This window comes from Nesoenas mayeri (assembly GCF_963082525.1).
Source record: "Nesoenas mayeri genome assembly, chromosome: 4".
In the NCBI taxonomy this organism is placed as follows: Eukaryota; Metazoa; Chordata; class Aves; order Columbiformes; family Columbidae; genus Nesoenas; species Nesoenas mayeri.
In genome coordinates this window covers 23,856,222-23,880,480 of record NC_137540.1, presented here as the reverse complement: position 1 = coordinate 23,880,480, position 24,259 = coordinate 23,856,222, and the positions used below count along the sequence as shown (strand labels likewise).

General features: G+C 41.8%; 1 protein-coding gene across 1 annotated transcript; it reads left to right on the top strand.

The window, feature by feature from the left end:
- On the top strand, window positions 1-23,420 carry PKD2 (polycystin 2, transient receptor potential cation channel; the record flags this gene model as incomplete). The annotated part of the gene is made up of 15 exons (XM_080343470.1): window positions 1-379; window positions 5,561-5,674; window positions 9,491-9,624; window positions 10,003-10,253; window positions 10,863-11,087; window positions 11,958-12,186; window positions 14,019-14,189; window positions 15,348-15,529; window positions 16,592-16,712; window positions 18,880-18,978; window positions 19,888-20,009; window positions 20,700-20,817; window positions 21,055-21,218; window positions 22,008-22,155; window positions 23,187-23,420. The coding sequence occupies 15 exons, from the start codon at window positions 1-3 to the stop codon at window positions 23,418-23,420; spliced, it is 2,691 nt and encodes an 896-aa protein (XP_080199596.1).
- Window positions 23,421-24,259: the final 839 nt, after the last annotated feature.

The following is a 24,259-nucleotide window of genomic DNA, read 5'->3' as shown; positions in this document are numbered from 1 at the left end:
ATGGCGGGCCGCGGGCGGGAGCAGCTGGAGCTGGAGCGGCTGGGCGAGGCGGAGCGGGCCGGCTCCTGCCCGCCGTCGCCGCCGCTCTCCGCCTGTTCGCGGCAGGCCTGGAGCCGGGACAACCCGGGCTTCGAGCCCGAGGAGGAGTCGGCGGCAGCAAGGCCGGTGCTGGAGATGGACGTGGAGTGGGGCAGCGGCGCGGCCGGCGCTTCGTCGTCGCTGGGCAGCGGCGCGGCCGGTCAGGCCGGCGGGCGGCGGCAGCGGCGGCTCCCGGCGGGGCGCGGCGGGGCGGAGGCACCGGGCCGGCCGCAGGGACCGCCCGACGGCGCCGCGCCCCACCGGGCGGCGTGGGCCAAGCGGCTGGCGCGGCGTCTGCGAGGTGAGACCCTCCGTGCCCCCCTCCCGCCTTCCTCACAGCCCGGCCCCTCCTCCCCGAGCGGGGCGCAGAGTGTCCCTGGGCTCCTGCGGCTCGGGTGTCTCTTCCTGCAGACCGCCGCCCAGAGGAACGTCCATGAGTTGTTTGTCGTCCTTCCCTTCCACCCGCCCCTTCGCTACCTGTCCTGTTTTTCCTCCACCCGTGTTCTTTTCCCACCTCCCGTCCGTGTCCCCACGTCTTCATGCCCCTGCATGCGCGCACCTCTGTCCCGTTGACACCCGAGCACACACCTCTCTGTTTGCTCTCCTCTGGAGCACAGAGCTCTCTGCCCCCCTGAGCCCTGCCTGCTTTCAGGGCAAGATCTCCTGAGGAGTTTTTTGGATGCATGTGGCTTTCCTGACCCCCAGCACCTGCTCTTTCGAGGACTGGAGCAGAATACTTGTCTTCTTGCCCCCTTTTTCAGCACCCTCTGTCCTGTGAAAGGGCAGCATTTGTGCTTAGAGCGAGGTTGCTGGCAAGGTGTTTTATTTAAGAAGAGACTGGACAACGCCCTCAGACACATGGTGTGGACTGTAGGGTTGTCACATGCAGAGACAGGAGTTGGACTTGGTGATCCTTGTGGGTCCCTCCCAACTCAGGATATTCTATGATTTTATGATTCTATGATTCTATTAATTTTACAATACTGTACATGGCCTTGGAGCTGCCCTCGGTTGTTGAGAGCTGACTGTTGATGTGCAGCTCGTGACTGGGCACATAGCTTGAAGCATAAGCGGGACCACATCAAATGAGCATTTGGAGTGTTGTCCTAAGCTTACTGTATTAACTTTGCTGAGCCAGCCCTGCACAGGGGTTGATTTGACACAGCGGAGAAAATGATGGATGGGGAGGGAGTCCTTCGGAATCAAGGTTGTCCATCAAACAGGTTTTTTTTTTTGCTCCCCCTGTCCTCTCGATGCCATTCTAATAAAGGTTTGGTAAAATACTTTAATTGAATAAATAGTTCATATCCCTTGCCTGCCCTGCTACCTGAAACAATGTCCCTTGGGCTAGAATAACCAGTTTGGGAGCTGATGTGTATTTAAAAATTTTTGCTTTCAGGCTGATGGATGAGGACCGTCAAGTCTTTAACTTGATAAGGTGATACATCCTTTCAACTAGTGTGGTTCTCTTTTTAGTGTGAGCCGATGTATCAAGTGTGTGCTGCGTGGAGATTGGTGCAAAGTTACACATTCCTGCAGTGAAAAAAAAAAAAAAAAGTCAAAAATATTTTCAATAATGGCTGTGGACCAAGCTGTCTCTTGCTGTTTGACACAGTGTACACTGGTAGTATACTATATTTAACTTTAAAATGAAAAGACATGGTTTCATGTTCTAGGAATGTTCAGAGTATGTTTGTCCCTGTGGTTACTATCCACAGTTTCTGTTGATTTCTGACCTGCATACATTTTGTGTTTATAGGCAAGTGTAGCTAAAGTTACTGTAGTAGACAGATCCTTTTCTGGCTCTTCCATGAGAATGTTGTTGCCATTAATTCACAGGCACAGTAACTGCCTGGGTGTGACTGATGTGCTGTGGAGGAGCCGCAGGGTGCTGGAGAACACGATCGCTGCAGGCTGCATAGGAAAAGGGCCTATTTCAAGCCTGAAATTAATATAGGGCACTTGAAAGATAACCGAGATTTTAACACGGTAAAGAGTACTCAATAGATCTTCTGACATTTCATGGATAACCGTGGGGATCTTTGAAGACTGGAAAATGGCAAACTCAGTAGTCAGTTTTATTTCGAGATGTCTTAGAGGCAAGTTGGCATAGATTTATTTAATGAAATTCCATTTCACTAGGCAGGATTCAACACAAGTGATTAATCCTGTGGATATCAAAAGTGATAGTGTTACTGTGGCTAAACAAGTTACTGCTCATCAGCTGAGGGATATTGCATGGCAGCCTACACTTTTCTTGCTGTCATTTGTGAAATAAAGCTTGCACAGAGGATTTAGAGTAATGGGATTTTGGTAATTGCTACCATGAGGGAGACTGTAACAGGAGTTACTAAGTGAACAGAAACTCAGCTGCTTCAGACTATCTGTATTTTAGGTTCTTTTGGGGGATTCTTTTCAAATTTTAACGTGATTCTCTCTGAAGTAGCTTCAGTCCCTCTGGTTTTGCAGATCTCTTCAGCAAACATCCCAGCTGCTGGGGGGAGAGTAGAGCATGACTTTTCAACTCAGTTAAGGAGAAAGTCATCAAAAGTTTTTATGGGTAAGAGCAAGATCCATTTCCAGAGCCAGGCCAGGAAGCTAATCTTCTCCTCAGAGCTGCACTTGGTCACCCGGTGCTACTGTGTCCTCATGTGCATCAACACTAAGGAGTGGATGTGGGGCGTTTCTTGAAAGGTTTTCTTCGTTATTGTCAAATGGAGGTATCATAAATAATTTCCAGTTACTCATTAATCCTTACTTTCGTGAAGAATGCATCATGACCATTTTATTGAGTTTAACTAGTGCAGGCTCCGATTATACCTTGCTAAGGGATATGAACTAAGGATTGTGAGGCTGTGTTTTGTTGTTGTTTTGGGACAAAGCATCTTTGCCTGAGAGTCACCCACCTTCCTCATCCCCCTTCTTTCCCCAGCATCTGAATTGCTGAATAGGCAGATTAGTTATTGAGATGTATCTTGGCTTGAGGGCTTTCAGAACTCAAGACTTTTACATAAGTCTGAATTCATGTGCATTCTGTACCTTATGAACTTGGATTTATGATTAGGTGTATGTGTATATGTAAGTACATAGACATTATATTACATGTATATGTGTATATATAACATTTTATGTGTGTGTAAACAAAAATATTTCAATTTCTGGTGTTACATGACAAGCTAGACTTTTTATTGTAAGATGAAATTTCATCTTTTTTTTTTTTGCAGTTGCATTTGATCGTTATTTTTTGACAACTCCTCTGAGTTTGTATGCTCTTTAGGTAAGCCATTTGGGCTACAGAATGAGCATGAGAGAAGTGTTACTTGCAGATTTGTTTGATAAATGAAAGTGCGTAGATTCTGTCAAATACTTCATGAATAGAAAATTTATATAGGGAATGAACTGAAAATGATTAATCAAGGCTGGAAAGGAAGTGTTTCTGATGCTTGAAGTAGACATCACCACTGTTCTCGATGCATCTAAACCAATATTCTAATAAGGCGAAAAGGGGAATAATGTATGTATCTTCTGATAACGTGACATCTAATAAAAGCTTCAAGCTAGCTGGTGGGCAAATCAAGAGTTCATTTAGCACAAAGATAATTGAGCGATCACTGCTACTGGTTTATTTTGTTTGTTGGTTTTTGTTTGTTGATTTGTTTTTGTTTGTTTGTCAGTGTTTTTTTTTTCTTTTGTTTCTGTTTTTTCTTCACATGTAACTTTCTGTTCCTTGCTGACTCCTAACAATATCCTAATATGACAGAATTTGAGCTGGCAGCCTCTCTGCTCGCCACATTTCTTGTTGGTGAGTAATGTGCCGACAGCCGGGACGCAGCTTTCTCGCCAGCTCAGCTCACTGCCTGTTCCAGCCTTTTCTTCCCCTCTTCCATGATGTTTTCCTGCCCTTATTATGAGGGTTGCTATTGCAACGTAGTGCTGTATTAGAGGTGAAATTTATTGAGTTCTTTGTTATTAGTGGCTCTGTAAATGTCCTTGTTCCTGTTTCTGTCTTCAAAAATGACCTAATGGTGAGGATTTGGCATTTTGTGTCGTAAAGTGGTAGTCTTTATCTGTACATTTTCAGACTTAGCCTTAAAGAACAGCTTTGAAAAAGCTCTCTTGTTTTGGGGGCTGACACTAGTGAAGGTTATAACTAATTTAGGGGTGTGAACAAGAGATTAATGCTAAGAGTTTTAGTGCTTGCTGTGCCTGCTAGAGAAGTTTTCTAGCTGACTTTGTGGTTAGGTCACAGCTTAAAAAATGTGGTAGCGGAAAGGCTTCTAAAAACATCTGACATGTTATTTTTTTTTTTTCTGAATAAACCTTGGATTTGCAGGTAGAGCAAAGAGCTTCCTTATTCCTGTCTCTTAGTTAACAAATGAAGTTCTGTAGCAAGCAGATTAGCCTGTTCTAGCCTTACAGCAATGGTTGCAAAGCAGCAGCTCTCGCTTCATTGTCACCTTTGTAAAGTTGCTGTTTCAGTTGACTCCAAATTGCTGTGCTATATTTGGTGGATCCAAGCTTTTTTCCTAGGGAGTTTGAGGTTATTTCATTTCCATCTACTGGGAACATAAAGAATGTTTTAAAAGGTTGGCCGTTTAAAATACCTTAAAAGGAAAAGAGTGGAAGTTTGGCACTTTCTGTAAGAGTGAATATTTATATGCTTTCTCTCCTGCTGTAAACTAAGGTCAAATTGCCTTGGTTTATTTAGCCTTAAATGAAGAGAAGTTCCTTGAAGGTAGCAGCTTTTTTTCCGTTCTGTATTAGGCACAGAAATAAGTATGGTGGTTGATAACTGTCTGCTGTTCTCAGATGATTGTTTCTTTTAGTGACTCCATTAAAAAAAAAAAGTCTGCTTTTCTTTAATGTTTTGGGGATTGCCAAAGTCCAATAAGTTCCACTGTCTTCTTGAAAACCTCCAGTATAATATCGTGAAGCTACTAACAGGCATAAGTAGCTGAGCTAACACAGTTGCCCAGTTTGACAGCAGGTGCTCATTTAGACCACTCCTTGTGTTTCAGTGATAACTTTTTTGTGCAAGAAAAGAAATGATGGAAATACTCACCAAGATCCCCACTGTGTCTTTATTGGACATGGCTTGCCTGTCTGGGAGAGGACGGTTACTGTTTGTTTCCTTTACAAATATATTTGACTGACATATCCTCCTTTTTGGTAGAAAGTTAAGTTTACTAATGAAGATTCGATACTGAAAGTGTGTTTTCATTCATCTGACAATACTTTTCATATTTTAAACAAACACCACACTGCGTTTCTTGAAGGATGGCTATCTGTGGGTGTCTTTGTGTACTTACGGAAGGGCAACCCAAAGAAGTTGTTCTTGCTCGAACTTATTAATACATCAGTTTTAAATCCTTAGAAGAACCTTCCACAGACATTACGTGGGTTAACCACTTGACTAATTATGCCGCTTGTGTATCTGGTATCAGACACCTGTGTATATCATTATATATATTTTCCTTTTAAGGTCTGTGGGGGACAAGACTCATGGAAGAAAGCAACACCAGCAGAGAGCGATACCTGAAAAGTGTTTTAAGGGAGCTGGTTACGTATGTGATTTTCCTCGTGGTCTTGTGTGTCCGTAAGTACCATTCAGCATTAATGCATCTAGTTCTGTGCTGTCTGCTATTTGTGCTTCCAGAATGAAGATGGTTTCAGTGATGTGGGAGAATTAATGGGCAGGTGTGGAGACAAATATTTGTAATTATATCTTTCTCTTGTTTCTGCACTTGGATTGTTGCTCAAGATTGAAAATATTAATACTGAAACTTTCTGTGCCTTAACAAGTTTTGCATCTTTAAGCAGGATGGTGATATACTTGTTGTTTTTTAAGGAGCCTTTTTCGTGTGTGTAGTACCACATTGCGTGTGATGCTTCTGCTATGCATTTCAAAATCACTCAACAGAACTGTTAAATGTGAAAAGTAGGAGTTAGTCATCTAGGAGTCTAATTAATTAAATTAAATCACTGACTTTCAAATTTATCACCAAGCTTATGTACAGATCATTTTAAGAATGAAAGTTCTTGGTAGTAGCTGGAAAGACAGAGGTAATGTTAGCTAGTTAGAAATATCTGATAATCTGTTTGCATGATGCTGGATGTTTTAAGCGTATCTGCAGCCTATGTATAGTCAAGTGTATATGGATCACAGCTGGAGACGTCCATGGTATAAGTGTGTCACTTTTTGTCTATGAGATCATATCACAGAATCACAGAATCTACTGGGTTGGAAAAGACCTCAGAGATCATCAAGTCTAACCCTTGGTCCAACTCCAGTCCATTTACTAGATCATGGCACTAAGTGCCATGTCCAGTCTCAATCTAAAAACCTCCAGGGATGGTGAGTCCACCACCTCCCTGGGCAGGCCGTTCCAATGCTTGACCACTCTCTCTGTAAAGAATTTCTTTCTAATATCCAGCCTAAATTTCCCCTGGCAGAGTTTAAGCCCATGCCCCCTTGTCCTATTGCTGATGCCTGGGAGAAGAGACCAATCCCCACCTGGCTATAACTTCCCTTCAGGTAGTTCTAGAGAGTGATGAGGTCACCTCTAAGCCTCCTCTTCTCCAGACTAAACAACCCCAGCTCCCTCAGCCTCTCCCCATAGGTCTTGTGTTCAAGTCCCTTCCCCAGTCTTGCTGCTCTTCTCTGGACCCGCTCCAGCACTTCAATGTCTTTCCTGAACTGAGCGGCCCAGAACTGAACACAATACTCCAGGTGTGGCGTCACCAATGCAGAGTACAGGGGAAGGATCACTTCCCTTGTCCTGCTGACCACACTATTTTTGATACAGGACAGGATGCCATTGGCCTTCTTGGCCACCTGGGCACACTGATGGCTCATGTTGAGCTTCCTGTCGATTAGTACCCCCAGGTCCCTTTCTGCCTGACTGCTCTCCAGCTACTCTGTGCCCAGCCTGTAGCGCTGCAGGGGGTTGTTGTGGCCAAAGTGCAGCACTCAGCACTTGGCCTTGTTAAACTTCATCCCATTGGAATAGGCCCATTTTTCCAGCCTATCCAGATCCCTCTGCAGAGCCCTCCTGCCTTCCAGCAGGTCGACATTCCTTCCCAACTCAGTGTCATCAGCAAATTTGCTGATGATGGTCTCAATCCCCTCATGTAAATCATCAATAGAGATGTTAAACAGGACTGGACCCAACACTGACCCCTGGGGGACAGCACTAGTGACGGGCCACCAGCTGGATGCAGCCCCATTCACCAGCACTCTCTGGGCCCGGCCCTCCAGCCAGTTCTTAACCCAGCGTAGAGTGCACTTGTCCAAGCCATGGGCTACCAGCTTTTGCAGCTCTGAAGTACCACAACACTGTAGAGCACCAGGGTAACTTTTTTTTTTAATTTGACTGTTAATGTATTGATATTGAATCCTAAATATAGACTTAGCACAGAAGTGAGGAACTTGATGGAGCTCCAACCTCATACACAACAGTATTCCTGCCCTAAACGGAGTTTAGGAAGGAGCCCGAACTGAATTAGCTGTTCTTTACTCAGTGAAGAACCTTTGTGATGCTGGAGCGCAGGTAGTACAGGATGTTTATCAGAGGCCTCACACAGCACTGTGAACGGTCTTTTTTTCTGGCACTGGGAACTTGAAGCCCTTATACAATTCTGTTTCAAGATTTCTAGTATTTTTTAATGTTAACTGTCAAGACATATTCATGTATTTGCATAAGAGTTAGCAAGACACTACAAAATAAAACTTACTAAGGAATTGTGAAATAGATGTATGCTTTATTTGGTTACTAGGGAGAATAACAACAGAATCCGTATGCATTAAGTGACTACACCTTTGGAAAGCCAGTGTGTTTCAAGCCTCCAATTTTTAGCGTGGGCAGTTCCATTCTAAATGTCTGAAATGTCTATGACGCTGAAGTTGTTGTCTGTGATCATTTATAACAGGACGAGATGATGTGTTGTGAGAGTGAATCTTGGAGTGGAAAAAAAAATGCAAAACTACATTGGTAGTCTGGCTCTGAGGGCAAGTCTGCATTGCTTGTCTGAAGTAGAATTACTAAAAAACTGCAAAACCCTGAACCTTTTACCATTGACAAAACTTTTTTGTTGTTGTGCTGCAAGCATGGTTATATACTAAGTATCTTTTTTTTTTTTTTTTAATTTCCTGGGTCATTTAAGAATGCTTAGTGCAGGTTTATGGAGAAAGCAGTGTAAGGCTGCTTGTAGCTTCGAGAGGTGTACCGGTGAGGGAATTGAATTAAAGTGAAATCAGTTTCAGTTGCAAAAGTCTGATTAAAGGCTGTTCACAATTTGTTTTGCTGGAGAAAAATATTTTTGGTAACAGAAAAAAAAAAGTATAGTGTGTTAAATATGTACAGATATTGCAAACTCATTAGTATCTTTTTAAGTACTAATATTTTTTAATTTTACACTTCAGCAATAGCTGTGGGACAGGCTGGTCTGTGGCTTTCCAGTGCAGGCTAAATGATACTGGCGTTTCTTGTACTCTTGTATTTTTGAGAGTACATAGTTAGAGAGAATCCAGGTATTACACAATCATGTGACACATTCCATGTGCCACAGCAGAAGTCTATTAAAAATACTTCTTATTCTCCCGTTGCTGAAGAAAACACATTTTCTTCCATGTGATAAAATATTTTTACAAAATTGTCGAAACTGATGGAAATCGTTCAGTGTAGGCTTAATCTCTCAGGCTTCTCTGAGTTTTAGCCATAAAATGGTTTTAAATATTTATAGGCAGTAACAGCACGAGCACCAAAGACTGTGCTCTCAAGCTGTCTTGGCTTTGTAGATCATTTTGTAATTTATACTCTGTGGTTCTTACTCAAACACTTGGCCCAGCATGAGGAAAAGTAACAACACGCAATTTCTGTGGGGAGATTCTCTTAGGAGCACCGGACATCTTGTGTGGAGTTTCCTTGTCTAACCATGGGCAGCTTGTGGCATTTGCAGTGCCCTGCAATATCCTGGTGGACCCTCATTATTTGCTCAAGCAGGACATATTTCACCTGAGGGCTTGTAACTTCCGTGGCAGCTCTCTGTGGATGCCTTGGATAGCACTAGTCACCCAGAAAGGCCCTAGTTGCCTCTCTTCAGGCTGCTGAATCCTGCCCCTGTTTTTCTTGAATTTAGCTTTTGTAGAAGCATTAATAATAGAACGAGGCGTTGGAAAGAGAATTGAGTATTTTAAGCCAATCAGTCTATTGTTCACTGCTTTTTGCGTTTTAATCACAGTTGCTCGGTGTGGATTTCGTTTTGTTCTGGAGCGTAAACTTTTCAGTGCAAACTCTGTATAATTCAACCTGATGTATTCAGTACAAGCAAAGTACTCTTTTTGAAAATTTTCTTGTTTTTTTTCTTCTCTCCCCTCCCCTTTACCTCTTGCTCCTTACCAAATCTTTTGCAGTGACTTACGGGACAGTGAGTTCCAGTATGTACTATCACACAAGGGTTATGTCTCAACTCTTCCTGGAAACACCTGTATCGAAAATGGAGAAAACTGATTTCAAAACTTTGTCTACCATGGATGACTTCTGGAAGGTGATCTAAAACCAATTTTTTCTCTCTCTGTTGTTGCGATTTGCTTGTCCTCTCATGGACCATAAATTCAATCTGCAGGCTCTTTTTTCTAATGTGGTGGGGGTTGTGCATGAAGAGCTCTTTGTGCTCAATGTCAAAGCTATGGAACAAAGTAGGCCTTTAATATGTGAGTTTTTAGAACCCAGATAATGCTAGTAGGGCAGTGTGGTGGAAAGTTGGGGAGTATCTTTGGAGGACACTTTGGAGGACACACAAAGGTAAGGTCTTTGCCTTAATGTCAGAAAAATTACCAACTGCAATTCTAACATATCCACAGAATGAAGGTGTATAAAAACAGGGCTGGCGACATGTGAACTAAAATTCTGTCTTCCTCCTCAGTTCACAGAAGGCCCTTTGCTGGATGGTCTTTACTGGGACATGTGGTACAACAACAAAACCAGGGCAGAAAACAAAAGCTTCATTTATTATGAGAACCTGCTTCTAGGGGTGCCTCGCATTCGGCAGCTGAAAGTAAGAAATGGCTCATGCTCAATACCTGAAGATTTAAAGGATGAAATCAAAGACTGCTATGATGTCTATTCTGTAGCCAATGAAGATACTACTCCTTTTGGGCTTCGAAATGGAACAGCGTACGTAGTATTTCTGTAGACACATATATGGGGTTTTTTTCTGACCCAAGTGATGCTGAATTACACAATGAGTCACTTGGCAGAGGCGATTCTGCCTTTGCCGTATGTTCTGCCTAAAGCCAGGTAAATCCAGAGCAGCTGCCAGTTTTGCTCGTGGAGAAACCATGCTGATCTTGGAGAGCACTGTGCTCTTGATCCCCACTTGAGTTGTCATCCCTAGCTAAAAGATGGGACTAGCACTGCCTCTCTTGGAGGACAGTGTGAGAGTTGAACTGTAAAGGGTTTTGGGGGTAGAATGTAACTAAGTAAAAGCCAATTTTCTTTGTTTCCTGAGGACAGAAATTCCTTGTATTCTCTTTTCACAATTAAGAGACTCATGACCCATTTTTCTATCTTAATTTTGTTGTACTAGTCAAAGGAACTTTGTAAATCTTTCTCCAGGGTACAAGCATCACAAATTTCTGCAAATACTTCTTAAATGAAAGATGCTTTAAGTAACTGATATGCATGAGGGTTTTTTTTGTCGGGTTTTATTGGTATCTGATTTTGTTAATTGGAAGTTGAAAGTGGAAAAACTCACATGCTCTGTTTCACTTCCTGCTGAACTAGTTGGACGTACACCACTGAGAAGGATTTGAATGGGAGCAGCCACTGGGGCTTGATTGCAACGTACAGTGGGGCTGGTTATTACCAAGACCTTTCACGGACCAGAGAAGTGACAGCGGTGCAGATTGCCAGCCTTAAGAAGAACCTGTGGCTGGACAGAGGGACCAGAGCAGCTTTCATTGATTTCTCTGTATACAATGCAAACATCAACCTATTCTGCGTTGTCAGGTATGAACAGAACCGTGACAATGTTCAAATTGCACAGTGTGTATGGTAGACTTGCGGTTTTCTTCAAACTGCTTTGTTTTGAGGATGTGGGAAAGCATGTGTTTTGTACCAAGGAGGCAGACAGCTGAAGCGATGTGCCTCCCTGTTGAAGAAGCAGGACACCACATGGTGGCTGTACTCGTCATCTGGAGGCAGTTCTGACTTTCCTGATGCCACAACGGTTTGGGTGCAGTTTGCAAGCAAGTTCTCTAGTGGTTGGCTTGTTAAAGTAAATCACAGAATCACAGGGTGGTTGGGGTTGGAAGGGACATCTGGAGATCATCTAGTTCAACTCAACTGCTAAAGCAGGTTCACCTAAAGTAAGTTGCACAGGAACATGTCCAGGCAGGTTTTGAATGTCTCCAGAGAAAGAGACCCCACAGCCTCTCTGGGCAGCCTGTGCCAGTGCTCTGGCACCCTCAAAGGAAAGAAGTTTTTCCTCATATTCATATGGAGCCTCCTGTGCCTCAGTCTGTGCCCATTGCCCCTCATTGTGTTGTTGGGCACCACTGAAAGAAGTCTGGTCCCATCCTATAGGTGGCTATATGACATGAGTCTTTAGTTTAAACAGCATGAAACAGATACAGATGTGGACAGGTCTTTCTGTCTCTGTTTTCTCACTGTTTCTGAAATGTTATGGGTTTCAGCCAAGATTGAAAGTGCTCAGATTTACACTTTCTTTTCTATGTAGTGTCTTCTCTGAATTGTATATGGGCGCTTTTGCCTGTTTCCATTATTTAAATAATTGTGTAAATAAACCCATATGTCTTTTAGTACTGCTGTTCATTGGCATTGTGTGAGATTTTTTTTCTTTGCCTTTTTTAAATGCAGGTTGTTAGTGGAGTTTCCAGCAACTGGAGGCCTTGTTACGTCTTGGCAGTTTCAGCCAGTGAGGCTGATCCACTATATCTCCACTTTTGATTTTTTCCTGGCAGCCTGTGAAATGGCATTTTGTCTTTTTGTTCTTTATTACATGGTGGAAGAGATCTTAGAAATTCACATTCATAGGTTGCACTACTTCAGAAGTCTCTGGAATTGCCTTGATATCCTTATCATTGTGGTAGGTAATCTTTATAACAAAGCTAACATTGCTTTCTGAGAAGCACTTTGTGGGAGATGTTAATAACTCCATATTCATGTTGTGGGTTTAAGGGATAGGGCCGTCATTAAGAAGGATAATAACAGACTATAGACTGTTGGGTTGTTCTGTCTGAATAAGACAGTTTTATTCTGTGTTGTCATGTCGGTGTGTTTTACAAACTTGGTTGTTCTGTCTTTGATGGTTTCAAACTTTGTGTCGTGGTGAAAGTTTTAGAATATTTGTCCAGTATGCTTTTTCGCAGCTTTTATCTATAAAGACACAGATGTTTTGGGAGGTAACAAACTCCTACTCATTTTTCTTCCGTATCTCTGATACAGACTATTGCAGTGGCTTCCAAGTAAGAAAATCAACGGCTTTAAAGTAGTGATTTGCATTGGGAGGAAGCGTATCGGGGTTTGAATATGTTCGCAATGAACCACAAAGAGATTTAATGTGGTATTAAAATACTTAGCAGCTAATACCAAGTTTGAAGAAGTGTCTCAAAATTGTAGAGTGCTAGCAGCTATCAGGGCTGCTTTCTTGATTAAGTGGACAGTGTTGCAGATCAGTAATTCTGGTATAGCAGAAAATCTGAGTTTTGAATTTAAACCTATGTAGTAAATTCTCTCTGGGCTTATGTCAAGCTGTGCTTACCAAAAATGTACAAAACCAGCAGTGCTGAAACAGTTCCAGTCCCCTGCTTGTTTTGTGTCTTCAGGCTTGGACGAATCAAAGGTTTAATTTGTGAAGTTAGTATCTGTAATCTAGTGACATCATACTTGCATCACAGTGCTTTGTAAATGAAGGACCATTTAGAAGGGTGTTTACATGAGCTGTGTGCTGTTCGTTATACACTGGGAAATAAGATGCTTCGCTGTTACAGCAGTGAAGTGCATTCATGTCCAAGTGTAAAATTCAGTTCACACAAGGGGTCAAATTCTATTTTTATACCTTGTCTGAGGGACATTGTTTAAATTTAGGATTATATACTTTATAACTGTATACCTGGTGAAGTGTTCACTTACTCTAATAAAATGGACGTTTGCAGAGGTCAGAGCAAGAACGTTACTCATATGATAAAACTACAGCTTCTGTGTTGTTGCTTGCTCTAGTTTAGTACTGGTCAGTCTGTGCTCCAGAGGAAATCTAGTACCTTTTTGGCTACTGCTATCTTCCTGCTATTTACTCTTTTTCACCTTTGTCTTTCTGAGTTGTCATGCTTTTTTCTTTGTATTTCCTTCTCCATGACAGCTTCCTTTTTCTGAGCCCTCTGTGCTTCACTGTCATCTTGTTCTTCAGCTATGGCAAGGCAAGGATTTCTAAATCATCTTACTCCCAGGCTATTTGTCTGTAATCTGGGACTATAATAATTTTGTTGTGAAACTTATTTCCCGATCTGTTCAGAAATTCTGGTTTGGATCCCATCTCAAACAGCAGCCACTGGGCTGTTAAATTGCTCCTGAGTGAAAGGGGGTGAAATATGCCCCCCTCCAGCCCTCGCAACTGCCTGGCCCTAAGTGCTAAAGTCATCAGTGAGCAGAGGGGTTAACCCTGAAGGGCTGTGAGAAACTTGTATCTATGATTTATTCTAGGTCCTGTGCAGTCCCTAGCTGTTACTTTCCCATTGGAAAGTGTAGTTCTGGAGCCAGGACATCTTGAAAATAGTACTTTTGCTTTTACGTAAAGTTCACGTTATGGTAGTACTGTAAATAACATTAAGTTCTTCATATCTTTAACTGACATGTGGCTGAAACAAGTTGTTTTAAAATCCTCATCACTTTTGTGTGCTTGTGTGTTTCTTTTGTACCCAGCTCTCCGTGGTAGCTATAGGAATTAGCATCTATAGGATGTCAACTGTTGATATGCTCCTGAAGAAGCTGCTGGAAGATCAGAACTCATTCCCCAATTTTGAACCTTTGGCATATTGGCAAATGCAATTCAACAACATTGCCGCGGTCACTGTGTTTTTTGTCTGGATTAAGGTAACTCCAAAACACACATCCTTTTCCTCACATTAGAATGTAAGCAGCATTCTGAGTTTCACATTATATATATATATTTGAGGTTTAGTTATGTTTCTCCTAAAATTGTTCGTGCTAGAAAGTCAGAGCACAGGAGTAACTTCTTGCAGATTAAAAACAAGGTTATGGTTTTGCCAGAGGTTTAGTCAGCCCTTGTGTAAGTCTAGAAGTTGTAGTCAGTGCTGGTGCTTTGTCACAGCAGAGATGTAAAGAAATGTTTTTATTGTTCCTGAATTGATAAGTCAGTAATTCTTACTGGGTATTACTTTTTCCTAGCCTGGTTTAAGTGTGCCCATTTTATCTGTTAAAAACTTCTGAATCATTAGAAGGGTTGGTAAAGCTAGTCCAATTCATTTGAAAGCTAGATATGTTGCTTTACTTAAACTTAATTTCTCTGTTCTATTGCCTCCTTTCTGTCCATACTGATTTTTCTGTCCTCTGTATGTAAAAAGTTGCAGAGGAGCATTCCATTAATAAACTCTCTGATGGGAAAAATGTAAGACCAATGGTATGTGAATTTCCACTCTGAAACTCCAAACTGATACTTAGGTTATCAAGCAAGTTAGCTAATCTCTCATTGTTTTATAAGGCAAAGTTACATCTAATTATTGCATCATGATTTAACAAACAAAGTGGCTCATTATAAGACATAGTGGTAAACTGCAGAATACTGGACTAATACACATTGGAGGGGACCTTGGGAAGTCTCTAGTCCAGCCACCTGCTCAAGGCAAGTTCAGCTGTGAGACTGTCTTTTCTCACATTTTACTACTTCATGGCTATTACATCATCTTCATTGAAGATAAAGATAAAGGAATAGGCTTTTGGAAGCATTTCAGTAACACTGCTCTGAAGCCAGGCTGCCAAATGGAGGAGTGAAAAAAAAACAGCCAAACAAAACCCCACACCCAAACAAAAATTCATAGTTCTCACAGAATTTTCTTCAGATTTCAAAGCTCAGTGTTTTTAGGAAGTGATGTTATGTCTAAGTGTAAATTACCTGACTTTGTCTACAGTCATATCAGTAACACATCTCATGGGTAAAAGGCTGAAGAATGATTGTGTTAAGAAATTGTTGTCTTCCTTGTCCTTACAGTTGTTTTTTTTCTCTTTTAACAGCTTTTCAAATTTGTTAACTTCAACAGAACGATGAGTCAGTTATCCACCACCATGTCTCGCTGTGTCAAAGATGTCATTGGCTTTGCTATTATGTTTTTTATTATTTTCTTAGCATATGCTCAGTTGGCCTATCTTGTCTTTGGCACTCAAATTGATGATTTCAGCACTTTCCAGGACTGCATGTAAGTACAAGAATAAAAAATACAAAGAATTTACATTGGTAAATGGATTTGTTTGCCTCATCAGAGACCAAACAAATCCTGTGACATTCATCTCAGCGGATAAGCTGCAGACATATCACTGTTGATGTAGCTCAGTAGCAAATGCATTATTAGTGTAAAAACTGTCTTTGCTGTGAGGGTAAGATTATACTACAGTTAGATCAGTGGGCTAAAAATGGTAACTTCTGATGGTGGAATTGACATGGTTTTTATAACAATTGGTCATGTTCCTGGACAGACCATTAACTCTGTCTTCAGTAGCTGAATGATTGATTATGTGCTTACTGATGTTTGCAATGCTTACAAAAACTTTGTACACATAATAATGCTGCGTTCCTGGTAGTGTGTGCAGTTGGTTGACTCTATTTGTGAGTCCATCTTAGACAGTCAACTAGTAATTTGTAAGTATACGCTGGATTCCAGGAGACGACTTAGTATAGGCTTGTTAACTAGTTTTTGCTTTATTGACTTGGTACAACATAACCTGATTCTAACTGAGGCAATTACCCGTTTGGTCAGTTATTGATTTTCCCCTGCCCCCTTTCTTTGGGGCAGAGCATTGCAAAGAGTTTCTTGTAGAGAAGCAGAAGAACTTGAGATATGCTGGTGGTGCTGTACAACGCCAAACCTCCTCTAGCCTTGGCACTGTACAGCCGGCTTTAGAAGGAGAGGGTTGGGGCTGTATGTATCTGAGAGACATGGGAGAGGGTCTTAATGCTTCACATGGGTAATCAGTGGTTTTCTTTGCTTCTTGTTGCCTCTTTTACTGGTTATGACCAAAAGCCAGTAGAAACCACTCTGGCTTTGTTCTGTCTGTGTGGCATCTGCAAATTAGGTGATGCCTAGAGACGGGCTTGAGGAATTGATTATTGCAGTGCCTGATAAAGTACTGTAGTAGCGCAGACCTCTCTGCTGCCTGGCAGTCAGGCTGTCAGGGTGAAACACATTGAGAACTCTTGCACAGCTCCAAAAGTGTTTTTTTCTCAACTCCTGGATGTGTTTTGTTTTGGTTTGTTTTTTAAGATTTACTCAGTTCCGCATCATTTTGGGAGACTTCAACTTCACAGAGGTTGAAGAAGCTAATCGAATTTTGGGACCAATTTATTTCACTACATTTGTGTTCTTTATGTTCTTCATTCTTTTGGTATGTATGCCTTTTTGCATCTCCTTGTTCTTTGATTCCTGCTGCTACTGGGGGCTTTCTTTTTGGTAATGGTGAGTGTGCAGTCCATGTAGGGCCCTGACTTTTACGTGCCCAGTCACTACACTCTTTCATTTTTTTCTTCTTTTAAAATAGATTTGCTTTGTGTATTTGTTGTCTTTCCCATATGGTGCTTCACATTTTGTTGTTTGGTTTTGGGGTTTATTTTTAATTTTTAAAAATTGTTATTATTATTTCTTTTTTTATTTCTAAAATTTGAATTGTACTTGGCTTGCATACACAGCAGGCCTGTATCTTTTGGTGAAAAGTGGCTGTAATATTGCATATAGGCTCCTAGTTTATAAAATGCTCTAATGAATGGCTGGCTGCATTTACAACAACCTAGTTCATGCAGGCAACACACAGCTTGTCTGCTAGAAGAGCCTACTTCATCAGCAGTGATAAATTCAGGGAGTATATTGTGAGTGGCCACTCTGGACACTCATTGTTTGTATACTCTGTTAGTATTGAATTCATATTATAGTCTTACTAACAATTTATATAACAAAAAGTGGAGGAAGGAGACCTCTCAGAAAACTAGGAGACAGAGTAAAATAATTTTTTTTAATGTCGATAGAAGCAAAGAGCACCAGGATCTTCTACCTGGCTGTAGTTTTCAGTTAGTTTGGCACTACCATTAATATATAGTGATCTTGTTTTCTGATTATATCTGAGGGAAGCTGTTATGTGAAAAAGAAATCCTCAAATTATTCCCAGAACTGTATGTCTTTTGGTAATCTGATAAGGTGGCAAGCATTAAAGCAGGATTTTATTAACCTTATCTTCGTAACTTTTAGAACTAATTACTGAATGAGACTTTATGTAATTCCTTGAGGTGAAGAGAAACGGCACTTGGATATTATTTGTGGAGATGGGAGAATAATTCATCTTGGCTATTCATTAGTAAGGAAGCAGAGAATCTTATGTGTTCAGTGGGATGGACCAGTAGTCAATTGGAAAATAATATATGGGTCATTCTGGCCAAAGAAGCACATGAGGCAAGTTTTGTGTTTCATTTGAAGCACCTCACAAATCCAGAGGAGCAGAGGCTAGTGTCTGGCAAGGGAAATAAACACTTTTTTCTAAGAGGTAGCAGAAGAGCGCTGGAGTCTGAAGATATAGCAGGTTATCCAAAATACTGATTATACTTTGAATGTTTATTAATTTCTGCACATTCTGTAATTTGACTGGGTTGAAATGTTGCTGTAAACTCCCTGGAGACCAGTCTGAGACCTGGAAACCAAGTTAGGGAAGATGGGTAGAAAGCACCAGCTCTTAATGTTGGGCATCTGAAAGGAAAGTAGACAGACACCAAATTACCTCTTACTTCTCTGGTGTTGGGCAAGAATGCACGAAGTTACAGCACTGGAAGATTGTTCTCCTTAAGTCATGAGGAAATAAAGGTTAATGCTGCCTTTCTGCATGAGAGTGGCACATGGAATGTGCCAGTAAATTGAGTAGTTCTTTCTGGACTTGAATGTCCAGCTTGCAATTCAACAATGTTTACCCCATGTTCTGCGGGACCCTTTCCATAATCACAGCATGGCTCGAGTAAGTTATGTGCTTGGCACAGGGTTAATGAGACCAATTTTTTCCTCTTTTGTCTGGACAAGCGACCAGACTCTTTTCAAGGTTCTAAGCTTTTTTGGTTTTATCTTTACTCTGTAATAAAAGCAGAGATGTAACTAGGTAAGAACCTTGTGTTTGTGCTGTTTATTACAAGATTAATAGTAAACTTGGTTCCTCACATTTTTTTTTTTTTTACCAGCTGTGTTGCCTAGATTAATTCACAGTTGTTACTGATATAAGTCTGGCCTCGCAGGTAGAACATGGTTTATTGCCACTGCTGTGTGTATGCGTGAACTGTCTCTGGAGAGTAGTTCTCTAGTTATGTTAATAACTAGCAGTCTTGATTAAAAGTTATTGGGCTTTACTGTATCATATTTCAGTATCTCGAACTCTTGATGTTAGTGCTTTTTAAACAGCCCACCATTTTCTTCTGACACCTTTTAAAAAGTAAATGTATAGGTCTGCACACGAAGGTCATGGGAGTAGTAGGGCTCAGACTTGTTCAAATCTAAGTAGGCTTTCTCATTTTTCTCATGAACAGAACATGTTTTTGGCCATTATCAATGATACATACTCTGAAGTCAAATCAGATATGGCACATCAGAAGGCGGAAATGGAACTGTCTGACCTTATCAGAAAGGTATGAGTTTTGTTTGTTTGACATCTCATTCCTCACAGCTGAACTTACTCCATAAAATGCTCTATAAACTTACAAAGTAAAACTGGCAGCAGCTGATGAAAATACACATCTCTCACTTAAAGGAATTTGAGCTGAGTGTTATTTAAATGTATTAAAACTTCCCATCAGAATGTATTTTAGTCATCTGAGACTTTGCATTGAATGATCCACCTGCTGAATATGACATAGGATTTGTCTGTCTAGGTACACAGAGAAATATTGAACTGGTGAAGCTAAACTGCTGTTTGGTTTGGTCACAGAATTCAGAATTACCTCATTTCAGGCAATAAGATGAGGCAACTCTTGGATAATGTGTTGGGAGCTCCCAGGGACAGCTGCCTGTAAGGTTGTTGAATACAGAGTTCAGAGTTTGACCTGACTCCCAGTTGAGGAAAAACGTGCACGTGGCACGGATCCAGTGCTGTACCATGACCAGAAACATCTGAATGCACACCAGTAATTCAGTGTTTAAAACTTGGAAACTGGTTATGAAAACAGAGCAGAGAAAAATGAAAAGTGCTGCTTTGTTGGGATGAGGATTTTTTTTGTCAGCATCATTTAAAACTCTCGCTTAACTGTCACTAACTGCCAAAGCTGACTTACTGGGACAAAATGCTCCATTCCTACTGACCTGCAGTGCAGACTGAATGATGAAAGCCTTACCTCTAACTGCAAAGGTATTTGTATGTTGCCCATTTAAATGATGATATAAAAGATGGATAAACTGGAGGAAAAGACAGATTCCTGCAGGACTTTTGGAACACACTGAATGTGTATACCAGCTGATTTTTGTGATCAAAACAAACATTAGAAATCAAGTGTTAACATTTCATGAGAAGTAAAAAAACAAAATTTCACTTATTCTTTCAGGGCTACAACAAAGCCATGATCAAACTTAAACTGAAGAAAACTACTGTTGATGACATTTCAGAAAGTCTGAGACAAGGTGGGGGAAAACTAAATTTTGATGAACTTCGGCAAGATCTAAAAGGGTAAGGAAGATGTTACTTCTTATCCTGAGTAGTATCCCCGAAGATGTGTGATATTAAGTCTCTGATGCAAGCTTCTCTCACTTCTGTGTTGTGGCAGGAGTGTTGTGGTGGGAATAAAGACAACACAGCCAAGTATTTTCCTTTTGATTAGCGGGTAACAAAGGGTATGCTTTTCCTGTGTCTGGTGGGAAGTTTATGTGAACAGATATGTACAGGCAAACCATCTTTTCATAGAATCATAGAATAGTTTGGGTTGGAAGGGACCTTCAAAGCTCATCTAGTCCAACCCCCTGCCATGAGTGGGGACATCTTCAGCCAGATCAGGTTGCTCAGAGCCCTGTCCAGCCTGGCCTGGGATGTCCCTAGGGATGGGGCATCCACCTCCTCTCTGGGCAACCTGGGCCAGTGTTTCACCACCCTCAGTGTAAAAAATGTTTTCCTCGTGTCTAGACCAAACCTCCCCTCCTTTAAGGGTGTGATCTAGGGGAGATTTGTGCTATTGGCTAATGAAAGGTGAGGGCTGAGCTTTTTGTTATTAGCGTTGTGAATTTCTATGCAGCACTGGGTTCAAGTTGCGTCTTTGGCTTGGGGGTGAAAATTTGGTTGGAGTGAAAGGTTTTTCTCATACTTGAAGTTTGTTCAGCATCTGAAAAACGGAAAGTAAGGGAATGTTTTTTTCTGTGTTTTCAGGAAGGGGCACACAGATGCAGAGATTGAAGCAATATTTACCAAATATGACCAGGATGGGGACCAGGAACTGACAGAGCATGAACATCAGCAGATGAGAGATGACCTGGAGAAAGAGAGGGTGAGCTCAGCGTTGAGTGGTATTCCACCAGTACCATCTGCCAGTCTTCTTGTACTGGTTTACTGCCCCAGAAGAGTCCTCTTGTTTCCCTTTACATTTACATTTACATCTCTGGCTCTCTGAGCAGAACTGTAAAAAGGCAAGGGTGAGATGATGGAGGACTTTGACACCTCCATTCGCCTCGTACAGGTGAATGTCCTTATATGTTCTCTGTCTGTGGCTTACATTTTCACAAAGGAGGATCTGGACCTGGACAGGAGCTCTCTTCCACGTCCTCTGAGCAGCCGCAGCTTCCCCCGGAGCCTGGATGACTCCGAGGAGGATGAGGATGAAGACAGTGGACACAGTTCCAGGAGGAGGGGCAGCAGCTCTAGTGGGGTTTCCTATGAAGAGTTCCAAGTGTAAGTTTATCCTTCTGAGGGGGATAAATCTGCATGATGGTGTTCTTTTTCCTTGTGGATTTTTTTCTTTCAGCTATTTAGTAGTTCTTCCTGTAACTCTGAATATTAATCAAATATCCATAAAAGTCAGTGTTAAGTTTTTAAGGTGTTAAGTTACTGCTTTTAGTAGCTTTCAGGTAATATCTGAATTGGAGGTACCTTAGAGAGGCTCCTGGGAATCAGTAAGAAAACCAAAAGCAACAAAAACACAAGCACAAAAAAAACCAACCAAACCACACCAAACAAAAACAACAAAACAAAAAGCCCACCTGTTCTTAAAACATGGTCATTGAAAAGACAGAGAAAATAGTCATACTACACTAGTGCCAGAAGACTTTTCTGCTTTTTTTAAGTAGTAAAACCTTAAGGTTATTGTAGGTTCAGTGGAAACTTCAGCTGTTGTTTTTAATAAGTTACTTGTGGTTGTGTATTTTGTCTAAAATGATAGAAATGCTAGTGTTGCTCTTAATTATAGCAGTGCTAGCTGAATGAAGAATTTGAGTAACTAGAACCAACAAGTTTTGATGATGATGCCCTAAAAGCAGGAAAAACGGAGTGGAATTTGTGCTTTTTTTCCTATATGCTTTGCCCCTGTGTTATCTTCTTGCTCTTGTGTACCTTGTCCCTTCCTGGACATTAGGACTCATTTGCGGCAAGTCAGATGTGTGCTTGAATTAAAATGCTGTTTCACCCGCTCTGTGTGACTTGAAAGTGTCCGAGTCACTGAAGCTCCTGCTTTGTTGCCCTCAGACTCATGAGACGGGTCGATCGCATGGAGCACTCAATTGGCAGCATCGTCTCCAAGATTGACGCGGTTATTGTGAAGCTTGAAGCGATGGAGAGAGCCAAACTGAAAAGGAGGGATGTTTTGGGCAGACTGTTGGATGGAGTGACAGAGGTAAGAATCGCCTGCTCTCTCCTCTCTGGTCACTACCTGCGTAGCTTGCTTCTTGTTAGCACTTCTTCCTTCTACTGCTGCTCATGGGAGGGTTGAGGGAGCGGTGGTTAAAAACGGTTGGTGCTTCGGCAGTGGCCAAGTCATTTCAGTTTTGTGTTGCTGGAGGGACGTGATGCAAGTTTCAGATATGTCAACCCAACTTATAGTAGGCCTGTGTCAGGCTCAGACAGCAGAGCACCATCTAAACCCTTGGACTGGACAGCCGTGGTGTTCAGTAGTCGCTGAAGCAGCTCGTTCATCCCTTGGTGTCACTTAGGATCAATACAAAGCTTTTTATGGACTAGATAATTAGATTTAGGGGGAACTGGTCTGTTAAGAGTCAGGGGGATCCAGCCCAGGAGGCCTGTGCAGTCTGCTCTTCTTCTCCCATGCTGCTTCTGGGATTGTGTGTAGCCAGTGGACGCAGGTCACTTCTGTCACCAGGCTTATCTAGCTTCTATTGCCTTCTCTCCCACCTTCTCTTTCTTGAGAGCCCTTGGAAGTGGCCAGTGGGACAAACGCATTATTTATGTGGACGCTAAAACCTGCCAAATTCCTGATGGAGCAAGAACAGTGGAACAGGGCTGTTAAGGGGTGGGCAAGATGGTCTGTCTTGGTGGATTACATAGGTCAGACTTGCAGCTGCCCTGTTGCAGGTGTGGTGTTTCTGGCTGTTACTGTTCCAGACAGTAAATCTGCTTGGTTCTTGAGCTGGGGCTTCCTTGTGGGTGTGCTCTCCTCAGTATAGTTAACATTTCTGGAAGTGGATTTAAATATTAGGAGCTGTGATACAAATTGTGCTTTCATGAGTCAAGGTGACAGCCTGGGCGTTACGTCACTGGAAAGAAAACAATTTACTGCTGGAGTTGTGTTTCCCTGCTAGCCTGTGGAATTACTTGAGTAGTATAAATATTTCCCATGTTTGTATAGGGTTTTTCTTAGGCTGCAGGTTGGAAGCTGTGTTTCCAGCTTTTGTCTTTTAATCTATTCAGGATGAAAGACTGGGCCGTGACAATGAAATACACAGGGAACAAATGGAGCGTCTCGTGCGAGAGGAGCTGGAGCGGTGGGAGTCGGATGATACGGCGTCCCAAATGAGCCACCGTCCGGGAACGCCGCTCGGGCTGAACGGCCAGCCCCGTTCCAGGAACTCTCGGCCGTCTTCCTCCCAGTCGGATGGTGTCGATGGAGGAGGAGGAAACGGGGGGAATAACATCCATGTGTAGGATTAATTTTGTACGTGATTCGAAATGTTTCAGGTCAGCGTTAAGCCAGGAAATAACACTCCTCCACGGTTTCTCCAACATGAGGTGATCATCCTGATCAGACCACTAAGGACAAGTTTCACTGGTGGGTAAATGTAATTTTTCAGACCACGTGTCAATTCAAGCTGCCAACAATGAGACTCTCAGCCTTGGACAAGGAAGTGCAGGAGACAGAGTGGAAACCAGATGTGACAAAATGTACCTGGACAGAAATTTGTGTCTGTACATGTACTATGGTGAACAGTTTCATGAGGGCAGCAAGTTTCAGGCAAAATACTGTGCTGTGGCTAGAGCACTCAAATGAAGGGCTGTGTGTTTTCTGCTTTCTCTTGGAAAATACAATTTTAAGTACTTTAAAAAGCAATTTATAAAAGAAAATTGTGTCAGTTTATTGTCTTAGTCGTTATTAGAGCTGACACTTTTCAAAGAGATAAAACAACACTTTTTCTACTTTGGGTTTCTGCCTATTTTTCTGACTCTTGATGTACTAAAGTTTTAATTGATTTAAGATGTTAATTTTTTTCCTGTTTTTGAGAAATACTATGTTTCTTTAAACAGAAGAAATTGGGCTTAGTTTTTACAACTGTAAATCACATTATTCTGTAATAGAAACCATATGCATTACATGGTTTTGCATTTCCTTAGCATTTCAAAAGTAGTACTTTGGAACTGCCTCTTCACACCCAACTAGCGTAACAATTTTCAGCTTGGTTACACAAGCGCCCATTTTTTAATGCTGTGTTTTCATGATCCGAGTGTTCCAGGGTTAAACATTCTACAGTTTCTTAGGCAAAGATGGT